The sequence below is a fragment of the Neltuma alba genome, unplaced genomic scaffold, assembly GCF_004799145.2.
Source record: "Neltuma alba isolate B1F8T4 unplaced genomic scaffold, ASM479914v2 tig00012694_pilon, whole genome shotgun sequence".
NCBI lineage: Eukaryota > Viridiplantae > Streptophyta > Magnoliopsida > Fabales > Fabaceae > Neltuma > Neltuma alba.
Genome location: NW_021637121.1, coordinates 420,766 through 437,685, shown reverse-complemented (window position 1 = coordinate 437,685; position 16,920 = coordinate 420,766). Strand labels below are relative to the sequence as shown.

General features: G+C 33.8%; 1 protein-coding gene across 1 annotated transcript; it reads right to left on the bottom strand.

The window, feature by feature from the left end:
• Positions 1 to 1,763: 1,763 nt before the first annotated feature.
• Positions 1,764 to 3,290, bottom strand: LOC114729930 (receptor-like protein 44). The gene has a single exon (XM_028916960.1). It carries the CDS (start codon positions 2,954 to 2,956, stop codon positions 2,141 to 2,143), a length of 816 nt encoding a protein of 271 aa, XP_028772793.1. The 5' UTR covers positions 2,957 to 3,290; the 3' UTR covers positions 1,764 to 2,140.
• Positions 3,291 to 16,920: the final 13,630 nt, after the last annotated feature.

Sequence of the window (16,920 nt, the reverse complement as noted above, 5' to 3'; positions counted from 1 at the left end):
CTTTAATTTTCTCAAATTAGTCAACTAGTTTTTATAATTAGGATAGGAAGTAGTAAATAATACTGATATGTTCCTCGATGGCGGCATAAATCATAAATGTAAACGGAATAATAAAATATTTAAACTGCTAGACTGGAGCAAACCGTGTGCGCAAATTATTCAAAAATGAATGATTGTGTAGGGGTCGGGGCGTGAGGAGTGAGTCAAGAATTGTGGGGTAAGGCACATGTTGCCCAAGGAGTTCAAAAAAGCAGTACCCAATTAATGAGGGAAGCGCCTTCCTTGTGACCCCCAGCCAAGAGAAGCGTGACCAGAAGTCATCATGAATCTCTTATACTATTTCTTTCGGTTCCAAATGCACTTTTTAAAGAAAACATGATGATTTATAATATAGATCACTTGCTGGCTCATTAATAACTCACTTGTTGAGTCATTAATAATATAGTATAAATCAATTGGTGGGTCCCTAATTTTTTTAAAATCGTTTTTTTTTGAGCTGGCTATCACAATCTCTTAAAAAAGATTTAATTAAAGTCTAATATGTCATCTCTCAATGTTTTCTAATATAGGCAAAGTTTTGAAATATTGTATTTTCAGACTAGGTTCTATAATGCGATCAATAAATAACTAATTATAAACATATTTATGTAAATCAAGATAAATTTTTTTAATATTTAGTTCATATCCCGTAAATAATGATTAAAAATTTGCTTATAAATTATGTCAAACAATCCCTTATAATATGAACAAAAGAAAGTAAATCTCTGTTCCATCTCCCTAATTCGTTTCCCTTCATTGTTCAATATTAACTTTTACCCCTCGATTGAAGAGGAGGCAGAGAGCGCCATACCCATATGTTACTGAAAAGCGGAACAAAAGCATCCGAAACTTGAGGCACGAGCGTAGGCCCACCACGGTTAAAAAAGGAACGGCTTGTTGCCAAAGTAATGAGGGCTTAACAGTTAACAGCAAGCTAATGCGTCTCATAATTGAGGCCACCGAAATGATACAAAATCATCTCCCTCACGTCTCCCCCTCAAATTTCCTTTTATTTATTTATGGCTTCCATCTTTCCCTCACGCTTTGCCCTCACTTTTATCACCGGAATTCACTTAAATCAGCTTTTTAGGGTTAACTAGCGTAGTCCCCTCAACCTCAGCTCACATTGGAATGTGTGTGTGATAGCGTTCGACAAGTTACCATCCATGTGGCATCCTTGGTCTCCCACCAGCTCAACTTACCAAAGCACTATAACTCCGAGAATGTGAACCAACGCGGCACTTTCTGCACTTCATGTATCATTAATAATTCTTAACATAAAAGATAATTAATTAATTTAAATAGATTAAAAAATTATTAAATTCGTTATTTGTTATACAAAATATTGTCTTCTAATAATATATATTAACTAAAACTACTATTTAATAAAATTTTAATATATAATTATTATAAAAATTATTTGAAAAAAGTAGATAAATACAATAAATAAAATAAATTAATACCTCATATTTAAAACTAAATTAAAAATTAAAACATATATGTTATGGGTGTATTTATTTTATTTATATTGTCACTAGCTGTTTGTACACATTTTAGCATACTGCCAGACAAGTTTGCACGGAGCTCCAGAGAGTACTGCACTACGCCAACCCTACCAATACTGTTCTTGCAAAAACCCAAATCCACAGAAACATGGGCATCGGATATCAAGGAAATTACTACATTGCTCTGTACTACATCTAGCTAGCACCGTTAGCAAGCAATTAAGTCAAAAATAATATATTAAAAAGCTGCACAATTTCACTGGTGCGAGTAACGGAGATGCCTTTCAATTATACACTGTTTATAATCAAAATCAAAAGAGACTATGACAGAGAGCCAATCAGGAATGGGGAAGGGAATGGAAACAGTGGAACAGAGGAACAGGAGGATGGGGGGAAAATCTGTTATATCCCCAAAAGGATCGATAGGACAAGGTTCTGAAATCTCAATGAATGACCCATTAGAAAGAAGGCAACATAGGGGTGTATAGCCCCCACCTCACTGTTATCAAAAACGTACCTGCCTGGTGTTTTCATCTGAACCATCCTCGATCAGTTTCAAAGATACCTTGGAATTTCTGAAGCCATTGTCATTAAGGTCAATAATCGGGCATAAGCTGACTGATTTTTCCTTCGTCCAGCGCCATCTTCCGTTCCGTGACTTTTAACCATATGCACACTCCGGTGAAACTAAGCACCAGACTCGCGAGACCGCTTCCTAACCCGATCCCCACAATGGCTAAAACGGACAATCCTTTATTCCTAAGCGGCGGTAAAGGGTATCCGTAGAGATCCTTATTCCCTTGGAAGGACGTGGCGTTGAATCTCGGCAAGTTGCCGCTGCGGTTGGCTAGCGACGCCGGAATCGGACCGGAGAGGCGGTTGGTGGAGACGTCAAAAGCGGAGAGTCGAACAAGAAGGCCCAATTGCTGAGGAATGGGTCCAGTGAGGGAATTGTCATGGAGATCGATGATGTTCAAATAGGCGCACAGTGCGAGCTGCGGAGGAATCTCGCCTTCCAAATGATTGAAAGAGAGGTTCAAAACAGCGAGGTTGACCAAGGACTGGAGATCGGGAGGGATAGGACCGGTGAGGGCGTTGGAGGAGAGGTCAAGCGCTTGGAGATTGGTGCAGTTCGCAAGAAACGGAGAGATGGTACCACGAAGATTGAGATTCGCGAGCGAGAGCCTGTAGATTCGGCCGTTGTTGCAGGTAGCACCTTGAAGATTTGAAGTAGAATCGTTGCAAGGCTTAGCGAAGTTGGGTTCTCTCCAGTTCTGGAGAGACTTGTTGGGGTCTTGTAAGGACTTGCTTAGGTGGGTCAAACACGCCTCGTCACTGGGATCCGATAAACAACCCGGTATGGCCGCGATTGATAGTAAACACAGCACTAGCACAAGAATCCAAACACCCATCTACGAAACAGCACCCAAAGAAGCCGCGCAAAATTCAATTTCCAGTCCCAGTCTCCTTCTTCAACACTGATACTGAAGCGGGAAAGCTAGCTAGGAAACACAGAAAACGATCTATTTATGAGAGGGCAAGCATTTATAGCAAACAAAAAAGAAGGATGGGGGAACAGAGAAAAGTAGAGAAAGCGAGAGATGTCGGGGACTGTAGCATCCGTGTTCGATCCTGTTGTGTTAAACAAGTGAGGGGAGAAAATTAGGGAAAGAGAAAGAGGGATATGCGTGGTAGAGATGTCGAGAAGAGTGAAAAAGGAATTTGTGGATTTTTGTTTTCGGGATTGTATGTAGGGGGAGGTCTGGTCGAGGTGATTGTGGTATTAATGGCGGGGCGTGGGAGGGCACGCGAATGGAATCGCGTGGAAGGAGGGAGGGGAAGAGTGAAGGGAAACGAAAGGGATGGGCATGAGTGGGGGATGACCCGCCTCTGAAAAAGACGCGGAAAAGGGTAGTAACGTCATTTAGCGAGGGAAAGGCGTTGCAGAGAGGGTGCAGAATCGGGGTCTGACTCTGGACTTTGCGAAGGAACCAGACCGAACATCCATTACCGCCACTCCTTTTAGTTTAGTTTAATCATTTGTTATTAAATAATTAATTAATGAAGGGGTTATTCACTGATCATCATATAATAAAAACAAAAAATCGAGGAAGTGGCATGTCAAATCCGTGAGGCGGAATAAAGCCAGGGTTATTGGGGAGGACTACAGGTAGAAGACTCGACTTCAATGTGATGAGCCGTTTCCCATGAATGTAGGAGTTAAAATAAAATTTAAAAATTAAGAGAAAGTATAAGCATAAATAAAATTATTTTTCTAAGTTTGGGTTGAAGTCTTAGTCAACGGCTCTAAGTCAATCATTGCATCCGCCACTTTTTTTCACAGTGGTTGTTGGGGTTGTTTTCATGTTTAAAATCATAGGAAGCAATAGTGTTTTGAGTGGGAACACGGATAACTACCTGCTTTGATCAAAATTACAGTCTCAGTGTTTGGTGGGGGGGAAGAAAAAGAGAGGGAAGGAAAAAGATCGTTGAAGAAAGGAAACGGGGCGGCGTGATGGTTGGTATGTTTTAGGAAACACTCCACTTGCGTCACCCCATGAGACGATTCATTCACTCTATCCCGTCTCTCATCTCTAACATCTTCCAATCTCAGTTTGTGAATACTATACTGTATATCTATGAAGCAAATGCCACGTCCGTTTTAATATTAAAGCTAATTAACTAATTTAAATTAATTTAAAAAATTAAGTTAGTTATTTGTAATCAATATCTGTTATTTTTTTAGAAGTATTATTGCCAATCAAGTATATTAGCTAGTATTATTACTATTATAAAATCTACATTTAAAAAAATGAATACAAGAGATAAAATGAATTAATGTCTTATATTCAAAACTAAAATAAAAGTTAAACTATCTTTCATATTAAGGAACAGAGGCAATACTTCTTATTTAAACATGCCTCTTATTTGTCAATACTAAGTTTTCTCATTGAACATTGTGACCCCTTGTTATGTTTGAATGAGGGTTTAAAAGGGGGAAAAAAAAGCTTATTTCTTACTCATGAAAAAAGCAAAAATAATTGTTCAACATATTACGATTTTGAACATACATTGGTGCTTAGGACGTGGGAGGAAAAGGCTTCACATGCAAATCAAACCATGAGGGAATCTTGGAGGGTATCCTGTGATGGAGAATCACCAACAGCAAGACAATATCCCACTGCGTAAGAGGAAGAAATGCATCTGCATAATTGAGCTGGGAGTGTGGGGGGGGAAAACATTGAAGGGAATAAACTGGACAACAGTGTTGAACATGGTTTCAAAAAATGGGCTGAGGATTGATGCAGGGAGGTGACAGGCAGGTGACAGGAGTGGGCCCAATGAGAACTACAAAGGATTGGGCCCAATAGACGGGTTTAGTGAAGTACAGGGACAACCCCAATGGGGAGTCGCACGTATGTCTGTCTGATTAAGATGGTCACATTCTCTTGTTTTGCATAGGAGGGATGAGAGAATCAAAAGGGTTGGAAGTGGAGCATTCTTTGATTCTGGACTACGACGTTGTCCACATTATCCTCCACAAACCCCTCTTCCTCTTCTCTCTCATGCTTCCCTACTTTGTTCCCACCTTGTTAGCCTCTGTTCCTTCATATCCCATCACCCTTTTTATATTTAACTCCATCTGCTCCAAGCCTCCAAACGGACCCCCGTGTATTACACTACACAATCTCCGAAAATAAACTCCATTATTTGTTTTTAATTAAAATTTCTCTGCAACCTCAATTTTGTGGTGGATTCTTCACTTACTTGGATTATTTATATACTCCCTTCGTTCCTTATTATAAGAGACATTTGGTGCTTATGGTATGTTCCTATATATAAGAGACATTTAAAAGTTGTCTCTATTTTTTTGTGTTGATTTCCTATTTTACCCATATTTATTGTCTCCAATTCACACACTCTCTCCCTCTCACTTTTCTTTCTTTCAATAATTTAATTGTTCTCTCTCATACTCTCTCTCCTTATTAATGAGGGTATTTTTGGAAAAAAAATTATATTTTTTACACATTGATTGTTCTTAACTACTTTTAACTGTTTTTTTGATCAACGTAATTCGGTTATTCGTCTCTTATAATAAGGAACGGAGGGAGTATTTAGTAAATGTTTACGAAATTTCGTTGCTTAGGAGTCGTGAATAACAGAACCACGTCTCCTTTTACGTTCATTAAATCATATGTAATGCATATAGATCCAACTATATAGTTTTTAAAAAAAAAAGTATCTTACGTTCATATTTTTTAAAATGTTTTATTTTTTAATTTGTACTCATTATTTAAAAAATAATACCCAAAAAATTTTAATTTTATATCCGGTTTTCACAAAATTCATAAAAGTTGAAGTTTTTATTATATGTAACATGTTCTGAACTTTGGGTTTTATACTTTTTATATGGATAATCCTCTTATATTTAAAATTTTGTAATAGACATCTTCTAACAGTCTAAATCTTATATCTATACAAGTAACTCTTTTCTTATTAATTTGGCGGTTGTTTGCCCAAAAACAAGATTGCAAAAAATTTCACTTGCATCACTATTATGGTATGCTCGTGTTTGGGCTAAATTTGTATTGGGCTTGCCCCAATAAATTTTACAAGACCATGGCAGTAAGAGAAGCCTACTCTGTTTCAGTGCCCAAAAAACGATCTGTGACTTTATAAAACAATTAACCTAAAGAGAAGAAAGATAATTACTCTATGGTGCAGGGACATAGAGCAAGTGGGCTTGAAGAAGATCAAGGCCCAAGATGGTAAAAATTTTAATTGGAGGCTCGATGCTTTGAACCACTTGAAGCTACCAAGAGTCCAAAAAATGAGAGAGGGCGGTTCTTATCGCTAAACTCACAGACAATGAGCGTTTAAGAACATGTATAACCAATAACACATTATACTCATGTCTGGGCTAAATTTGTGGTGGGCTAAGCCCAATTACTTGAGAATTTGGAGCGAAGAGTCCTGGTGTTTCCTAGTAGTTAGGAAAGTTGGAAAACTTGCAAAATCCTATAATAACCCATGGTCCATGGGCTCAGCAATAAGAACTATATCCTCTCATTAAAAAAAAAAAAAGAGGGTTCATTTTTGGTCGTGGCGCTTGGGGTAGTACTCTTAATCTGGAATGGTCTGATTAAACACTTGAGGGTCTGTTATAGATTTGACTTGCCTAATATAGTATCGTTAAGGAGGAGCTGGATTAAATGCCTTACCTTTTGCTTGAGTTGAGCCCAAGGGTTTGCCTAAATTTCAATTGGATCTTGCAAAAAAACTAGTCTATCATAACATGATAGATTAAGGTTTGAATTCCAATTCAAGTAGTTTAATTTCTAAGAAATTTGTAATAAAAAATTTACTTAAATTTGGATCAAATCCAAATCCATAAAATTTTTATCATTTTATGTATCCAAATAATGGATTGTTTTAAATTCAAATCCAACCCAAATCCCCACTAATCCAAACATAATACAAGGAAGGGTTAAACAGCATTTTTTCCAGAAAGTTTTCAAAAAGGAGTTGCAGGCATTTGGAAGTTATTTTTTAATGCAATTTTGTGCTAAAAGTACTAAAAATGCAGCAATTTTGTCCTGTCCTAGCAAATCTAAACAGTCAACATTAGTTGACCGAGTTGAAAAAGCATTTTTACCCTGAAAGTTTTCAAAAAGAAGCTTTAGGTATCCAGAATTTTTTTCGGTGCAATTTTGCTCCGGAAGTAGTAAAAAAACATAGTAATTTCACCCTACTCTAAATTGTCACTTGACTATTATATAATATATCAATTTATAGGTTACCTAAATTAGTTTGAGAGAAAATGATGAATATGAGAAGCAAAGTGGACTAAAATTTTATACTTATGACTAAATCTAACTCTCAATTAATTTTTATGTTAAGGATAAAAAGTATTCATCTATATTTTTATTAACTTTTTATCATAGATATAATGCTTTTCAAATTTATTTTATATATAAAAAGTAGACATATGTTTATTTTATATGTTGCATAGAGTTTTTGAAATGATCACTCAAGAAAATAATTTATTAAAAAAGTGTTGCTTATAAATTTTCTTATATTTTATGTTGCTATATTATTTCATCCTAAGATGCTACATCATCATCACACTAAAAAAAAAATGACAAAAGAAACCTCTTTCTCTTTTGTCATCATCATTGGTGTTCATAAAGACATGAACAATCAACAAAAATAACTATAAAGCCGGATCAACAATTACCCAATATGTAGACAAAACATAAATCTGAAGAAGAATAAAAATTTCCTCTTTCATCATCGTCATCCATAAACATTCAATTAAAAAAAAAAGGAACAAAACCAAATCAAACTACAAATATTTTTAACCCTTTGGTTGATAAAGGGTACAAAAATGGTAAGAGAATATATTAATATAAAATATAAAAAAATTTATAAGCAGTACTTTTTTGATAAGCTATTACTTACTTGAGTGATCATTTCAAAAGCTCAATACAATACATAAAATAAACGTATGTTTAGTTTTTATATAATAAATAAAATTGAAAAATGTTATATCTATGATAAAAAAAATAAATGAAAATATATATGAATACTTCTTATCCTTAATATAAGAGCAAGTTGAGAATTAGATTTGGTTCTAAATATAAGATTTTAATCTACTTTACTTATTCGACTTATCATTTTCTCTCAGACTAATTTAAGGAACCTATAAATTAATATATTATATAAGAGTCAATTGGCAATTTAGGATAGAATGAAATTGTTGTGTTTTTTTTACTATTCCGGGACAAAATTGCACCAAAAAAGACTTCTGGATACGTATAGCCCCCCCTGTTAGGACAGATAAAACTTACTACATCCTCAGTACTTTCGGGACAAAATTGCACCAAAAATTTTTTTTCAGGCACCCACAGCTGTTTCTCAAAAACTTTGGGGCAAAAATGCTGTTTAACCCTATGAAGAATTTTTGCACTAGTTTAAAAGTTTAAGTAAATTCACCAAACAGTTTATTCCCACATGGTTTATAATTCAAGTTTTTTTTTTAATAAATTAGCCAAATTAAAATAACATCTATCCAAAAAGTTTTAGTGGGAACAGTTCAACTAATACTGTCTCTCCAATCAGGTGAAGTATCCATTTTGTGCTGATTACTCAAGCTATCAGGACCCAAACGAAAATGATTTACTTTGTACAAAACACAAATAATAAGACAAGCTTCCCGTACGAACGTCCATTCCTAGTAGCTTTCTGAATTCTCAGTCTTAATTATCTAGCATCAACAATGGAAAACAATGTTTAATTTGTTTTTTCAAACTTTCATTTTCCAAATTGATCCACAGAACTTCCCAAAATAGATGCACTCACAGACTCTCTGACCACAAACATATCCGATCCTTCCAATAATCTCTTCCTTATCAACTCCTTTTCTTACACACGACTCCAAGACAATGTCTCTTTCAATAATTTCATCATACGTGTTTGGTGATAAGTAATATTCAACAATGCTTAGAACTCACACACAACAATCTTTTTTCATTGTTTCAGACTTTTTATCATCTCCTTCTTTGACAAAACCCAACAGCAAATAAGCTTTTAGGAACTCAATTATTTGTCAGTTTCAAAGTTGCATGATTTTCCAGCCTGCCCACCAGAAACTATGACAATGCCCTGCAAATTTGTCTACGTAAATGATTAATTTATCATGAGCTCATCAGTACATTACTTGACTAATTACTAGTACAAATGTAACATGTCCAAAGTGTGTCTGTTATATTGCAAAATACTTGGAAAGTTTTAATCTTTGTTCTTATTATTCAATACATATCACCTGCTTCACCTACCCACGTATCGAAAATTCATTTTTCGTGACGAACAATAAATACTCGTACAATTTCTCATAATTAAAACCCCAATACACCCATAAGTCGATTCACTTCCAGAATTTTATTACTACCTTCCTCTTTACGTTTTGTTTCACTTGCCCTTTAGATATCTTCCGTTAGAGAATGGAAATAGGTTTATAAAACCCATATGTACTCTGTTTTTCTCTGCTTCCAATAATCTCAGATCAGAGCTTTGTGCCTGGTTGTGATAATGAGTCACAGAAAGGTTCTTTCGCATGGAAGCATACCCTTTTCCTGGGAAGATGAACCAGGGATTTGCAAGACCCCTCAAGGAATAAACCAGTTCAAATCATCAACATCGTCGTCTTCTTCGATCTTTCAAGCTCAATCTGCAACTCAGAGTCTGCAGGAGATGATGAAGATTCCTCTGCCTCCATGTGCTTCGGCTATGCCTCCGCGAAGGGCTGCTTCAGGGAAGGGATTCAGGTGGCAAGAAGATCCTTTTCTTGTGGCTTACAAGGAGATCACCAAGAGTGAGAAAATTTCTGGGAAATCAGCGATCGAGAACAAGAAGAAAGGTGGTGGATTTAGTTCGAGTATGAGGAAAAGCAAGTCCATATTCTCATGCAAGAGTTCTTCTGGGGATGTAAGGCATGGTAACTTTCTGAAACTCTCTGAGCTTCCTCGTCTTCCTAGAGAGAGAAGTCGTTCGTTTGTATTTGGAGATGAACTGAAACCAGAACTCAGTTACGAAACATGGATCTAATTTCTCTGGGTTTGATTCACACGCCTTAAATATCTGATTCAGATTATCTATTAACAATATAATAATTATCAAATATAGCTAGGCCAAAGCAGAGGTTTGACGAACAATTTCTCTTGTTTGATCACAAGTAGTGATGGTTTGATTATTCCAATTCCTTGTATCTCAGTACTAACAAAGTTATATGCTCGTTTGTTGGCAATATGTGTGTGTGTGTGTGTTTTTTTTTCCTGCGTTTGATAACAGATAAACTTGATAAAAATCACGTTTCTCTTTAATTCTCCCTTTCCTCTCTTTCCTAGGGATTCTTTTAAAATAAATTTAGACAGCTTAAATTTAATGTATTATGAAAATTTATTAGAATTCTAAAATTGTAAGGAAAAAATAATCAAAATAAATATAGACTTTTCAAAAATGAGAAATTATAATAATAAAATATAAGTGAGAGAAAATGAAAAAGCAAGAAAACAAAAAACAAATACAGGATCAGGCTCAAACCCAATTAAACATTAGACAATTGAGACATGGCGGATCCATAGGGCATTTTTCAGCCCAACAAAGACAAGTGATTGCACATTTTTTGGGATAAATCCAGCAGGACAATAAACGGAACAAAGACAATATGTGCCAAACAAACAAAGACAACTTAGCTTAGTCTCATAAATTTCAATCTTTACTCTACAACGTGGAGGATGATCAAGAGTATAAAAAAAAAAGTTTTAGCTAAATAATCGACAAAACCAGTATAATAATTGCACTTAAATTTCATTAAGGGTGTTCAAGGCTGGCTCGTCTCGGTCCCGGTCTTATTAGGACAGGACAGACCTGTCTCGAAAAATTTTAGGACGGGACAAACCGGGATGGGACAAAAAAAGGACTGGGATAGGACGAGATACGGGACGGGGTCGTCCCGTCCCAGTTCCTTTTTTTTATTTAATTTTTTTAATTTTTTATCCTATTTATATAATATCATTTTTTTCATATTTTTTTAATATTTGAGACTATTGTATGGAACTATGGATATATTTATTTAGAGTTTTTATATTTGTTGATGATTTGAAATTATTGATGATTAGAATTTTTAGCAATTTTTTATTGTGTTAAAAACTTTTGTTTAGAGTTTTTAATGACTATTATATGTAATATTTTGAGCTTTTGTTTAAGAGTGCCCAAACAAATAAAAAAGAAAATAAAAAGATATTTTTATAAGGCCTAAACCCACAAAAATATAATTAAAAAAAATTAGATTTTATTAAAAAAAACAAAAAAAAAAACTTCGGGACGTCCTGGTCCCGTCTCGTTCCGATAAGGACCAGGACAACACCGGGACAGGCCAGGACACGGGACAGATTTTCTGTCCGGTTATTGTTCATCGAGACGAAACCGGGATTGGCCTGTCTCGGTCCCAATCCGTCCCGTGAACAGCCCTAAATTTCATGGTGTAGTGGAACTGAATGTTATTTATGAGATTGGGCTTAAAAAATGTCTTATTTTCGAAAAATGCTTTTTTTTTGGGCCAAAGTCTTATTTTCAAAAAGTGTTTTTTGTGGCCGAAGTCTTATTTTTGAAAAGTATTCAGCTTCGACTATAAGTCTAAAGTGTATTTGATCTGCAAATAAAATATAAAAAGTAACAATAGGAGTGACAATAATTTTTACACGTTTAAAAAAATTAGGCAAATTAACATGGGATGTAGAGTTTGAATATGTGTGAATGCAGGAAATATTTTTGAAAGAGTTATTTCTAATGGGGTTCAAATCTGACCCATTCATATAACCATTTAAAAAATAAATAAATTAGAGTAAATAAAATAAAACAAATGTATCAAACAAACATAAATGTTTTATTTAAATATTTAAAGGATGTATACCCCACTCATATTGGATTGACATACACTTCAAGTTAGGATGAACACTGGGCTAGCTCATCAGGTCAGGCTTGCTGAGCGAGCCCAATCCATCACCCACGTAGTCCTGGAATTAAGGCTTTTAAAGCCCAATTGAGTAAAGACTAATCCCCCACCGCAACTCAAATTGGAAATAAATTAATTACGTCTAATAGCTTCATTTTGTGTGTGGGTGTCAATATATCATATTTAACAAAGCGCGGTCGCTTTTATTGTATGTAATTGGTCTTTTTTAAAATGTTATTAAAAGAAATTATACATAGTATTAATTTTTTTTAAAGATATTGAGCTATACTAGATGGGACACTGTTAATAATATCTCTGTTTTTGTAATTTTTCCATTAAAAAAAATTATTAGTTGAGATGTCAATATGCATCAATCCCTGTTTAAATAATAAATGTTCACATCAAAAGGAGAAACTGAATTGCGTGCAAAACAAATAAATATATTTAAACAAGTTAGACTGTTTACCCAAAGTAGGGAATTTAGAAAATTTTGCATTGTTAATTGGAAACGTGAATATTTCAAATAATAACAATAACAATAATGATGATATTAACAATAAATAATAATATAGTAAAAGGGGAAGGGAAATTAGAGATGTAAACCCACAGGATTGGGCAACCAATGGGCATCAAGTGGTTGATTTCTTGCTGATTATAAGACAGATTGTATGTTTTATAATGAGTTTCATGTCAATTTTCAAAGATCCGATTCACAAATCACAATTCACAATGAAACTTGCCCTTTTAACTCTCCCAAACCACCATGCTACACACACGTATCTCAGATTGAGACATTTAAAGTGACGAGTCCATTATATAACAAGTTTAAGACTTTATAATGGAATCCAAATATAAAAGCATATTTTTAAAAAGAGGAAAAAAATTATTCCACATATACCTCAAAACAAAAAATAATCCCTACAATTCTAAATATAAGAACCAGATCAGTAGATCACTAATATTTGTAGAGTTATGAAGACAATTATTTATTTATAAAAATTTGTGTTCATTTCGTTAAAGTGATCCTCTAAATCACTTCAGTGGATACTATTTCTTGAATAGAAAACTTTCTTAATATGTGCAATGAATGGGGAGAGTAGCAAAAAAAATTATAATTTTGAAACATCAAGTGGATTAAGATCTTATATTTAAAATCAAGAAAAATTCCTTTACTAACTCTTATACTAAGAATTAAACTTTAGAGGAAGTAATTAATAATTGCAAAGATATTATAATATGTATACGTAAATAATTTTTTTGGTAAAGCATTTTCGTTGCAAATACTAAAGCGGGGTTTATAGTTGGGCAACCAAAAAGATAAATATATTTTTTTATTACCAACAAATCCATATCAGATATTGCTTAAAGGGTATTAATAGTAAGTCCTTTCACATTGACCCAACCGCCACTCGTAATTTCAAATACTATTGAAATTATCATTCATTAATTTGTACAATTTCAGCTTTAAAACATTCTTAAGAGATTGCAGGACTTGGCCCTGATTTTAACAAGAGTTCAGAACATTATTTAATCTCTAGATAGCAACATGTCTCATTTATGAACTTAAAATTTTCTTAACAGAGAATATTTTTTCCCAAAAAAAAATGAAGAGTGTTATAGTAAGATAAGCCATATGCATCATGCTTTGTCTTCCAAAAGAATTTGTATATAATTAAATATATATAAAAGCATGACAAGTGCAAGCTCAATTAAGTAGGTATAGATAGTGCAACCACTTTTTACGAGAAAAAGTAGGATAAGTTTCTCATTCCATTCCTAACTTCTCTTCTTATATAACCCTTCGCTTTTCACTTCATATCTATCTCGTTTATATCTCTGCATTTATAATATATATTTATAATTTAATTTTATGAATCTTGATTGAGGATAAGATATATACCGCTTCAAATCATTAAAGCAACTAAGCAACTAAGCACCTTCCTCAAATTCTGGAGGTTTCTTCCATAAAATTAACAAGTTCGGAAATTCCGCATGAAAGCGATTAACACATTGTATATATATAACTCGTTGATGAGAGCCATATAAAATTTTATACTACTGAACCTTCCTCAAGCTTACCTAGAAACTACTGAGAAGTATTGTCACTTTAGTGAGATGTTGAAAAGAGAAGAAGATAGGGTCAAAGAAATATTTTATTAGATTTAATTGGTCACGAAGCTTTTCTCTAATGAGTCTCAGGGGCCATAATTAACTTCGGAGCGAAGGGAACACGAATTCGAATCAAACCAAAGATAAATTAAAGGAGTGCACTCACACTTAATTAAAATATTAATTTTGGATCAATTAATGTAACGTACTTTTAAACTCTAAAACGATCAGCGTATAAACCAAAAACCTACCCCCACTAGTTGCACTGTGACCCTTCCAAATTCTAATTCTAAAATTATGAGAGCAAGCGAAAGTAATGTCATTTATGAATTTTTTTTCATCTTTTTGGGCATAAAAAGTGATTACCTCAGTGTATAAATGTATTGGTGAAACTTATTTAATTGTAGACGGGTACTTCAATTGGTTATACAAATGACGCACAACAGCTGAGACATTAATTGGTAGGTTTTAACAACTAGAGTAGGTATGCAGCTCAATTTGCAACTTGCAAAAAGATATTGCACACCTTTATTTATGTAATAACTTGGAAATTTTCTTACTATATATTTCGTACTTAATAGTTTAAATTCAAATTCATCGATCCTTGAGATGTGATATGTGCAGAAATTACTAGAATTCTCAATATTTGACCAAATGTAAATTAAAAATATCTGCAATTCAAATGACCGATTTTAATTTTATAAACATTAGTCAAGTCAATCATTTTCCTTCGAATTAGCTCTCTCTCTCTCTCTCTCTGTGTATATTTAAATTTTCGTTACAATGGAATAAATAAAAGTATTTTCGCTGAACTTATTTTTGTTATTTTTTTAATGTGTGCATTAAAAAATCATAATATTTTTTCTCGTAGCTCCTCCAAGTCTTGTCTATCTTATTTCTTCCCCTTAAGCTCTTCTTTATTTGTGTGATCTTCCATGACGGGATCGGTTGATACTTGGGTTTTGAACAATCATATAGTTATGCTTATCCTCCTCCTAATACAACAATTTCAGAGTTAAAATCAAGAGGCTATTAACCAAAGAACAAACGAATAATTTTATAAAAGACGTGTGACTTTTAATCTCGACGTAGAAATTAAACTACCCCTCGCCACCCCATCTACCATCTAGCTAGAACCGTGAGATATAGGAGTGTAAATAAATTCCTGCAAATTATGAAGTTCATTGTACAGATGTTTAATAGCATGACTTATTACTCACATTCTATATGATTATTGAATTATGATGTCGGCACTTTCAAGTATGTAACATATTATTTGAAGCAGTAAATTACTTTTCAACATATTTTAACTTCAATGAATTAACTTACAATTTTAAATAAACTTGTGCATGTTTTCGCATGCGTTTCTATGGAGTTCAAAATAAAATAAATTATTCATAATTTATGAATAATATAACTTTGTATATACGCATCATATGATTAATCATGTAATCTGCTGGAATCGTCGTGTAATTGGCAATCCTGACAAAAAAAAAATCTAGCTGAGCAGGTCAATCATACATGAGAATTAATTTCCCTTGAAACTTCATGTGCTTAAAAAAATCACTTCCTCTGTAGAATGGGGATGGAAACTACGGTAAGGCTATTAACAAAGACTTTGCTCCAAGATGCCTATAATCAATCGATTCGAGCGTGCAAAATTCAACAAGAAAGAAGAAAGGACAAAATACTTTTAAAATGAATCGAAAGAGATCTGTGGGGAGAGGGCTTCAAAATTAAAGTAGCAGAGTAGATTCTAGGTAATAGCTGATGGCCTCCAAGTTAATTTCCACTTTCTTTGGACCATTCCAAGTGAGTGATCCCCTAGCTACCGCTAAAAAGTAGTTTACTTCTTATACAAAACAAAAAGAGAAAACCCTAATTTTTTTTCATTTCAAGTGAAATTGAACGATGAGCTGTAAATGTTAATTCAGATAGCTACAAATATGAGTAGTCTTGATTGCAAATCATCGAAAATGACGTGCCAGACTTATATATGCCTTGCTGTTTTTCTTTTTGATCAAGTACATGCCTGATTTTTAAATTAAAACGAATATTTCCATATTTATAATTGTTTAAATTTATATTTACTTTTCATTTTTCTTAACATTTTGCGGGATAACAACAACATGAAGTTACCCTATACTCATGATTTGGTCCTCTTTAGATGGTAGCGAAGAGAAAGAGAGTACTTTTTTTTTTTTTGGTGGGGTCATTAGTACAAGTCACCTCTTTAAATTTATTATACGAGTGTGTATAATTTTATCCCTAATTGAGTACTATTCTGTAGACCTTTTTTTCAAAATACATATATTAAATGATGTAAAATTAAGTTTTTCTTAATTCTGTTGAAACTTCCCGAAATGCTTTATGGAATTAAAGGAGTACACGTACATATATATCGTTCAAATCTTCATATCGAGAACGCACGTAATATAATTAAGGACGCCAAAGTTACGAGTAATATGCTTGGGATATTCATGGCACCTCACTGTATATGTCTTAATTGAGTGTCCACTTAAATATTGGACAATTAAAAAAAGTTAAAAAAAATGAGAAAAAGTACCCAAGAGAGGGATAGAGACTTTGAAGCTTTGAGTAAATTAAATATACAGCTTTAACAATGACGGGTGCACTTTCTTTGTTAACTAGTGAGTGATTTACGTCTTTGATTATAACATGTGGCCCCTTCATTTTACCAAACATTTTGAGCATTAATTAAAGTCGTTCGTCACTTTTATTTATTTACTT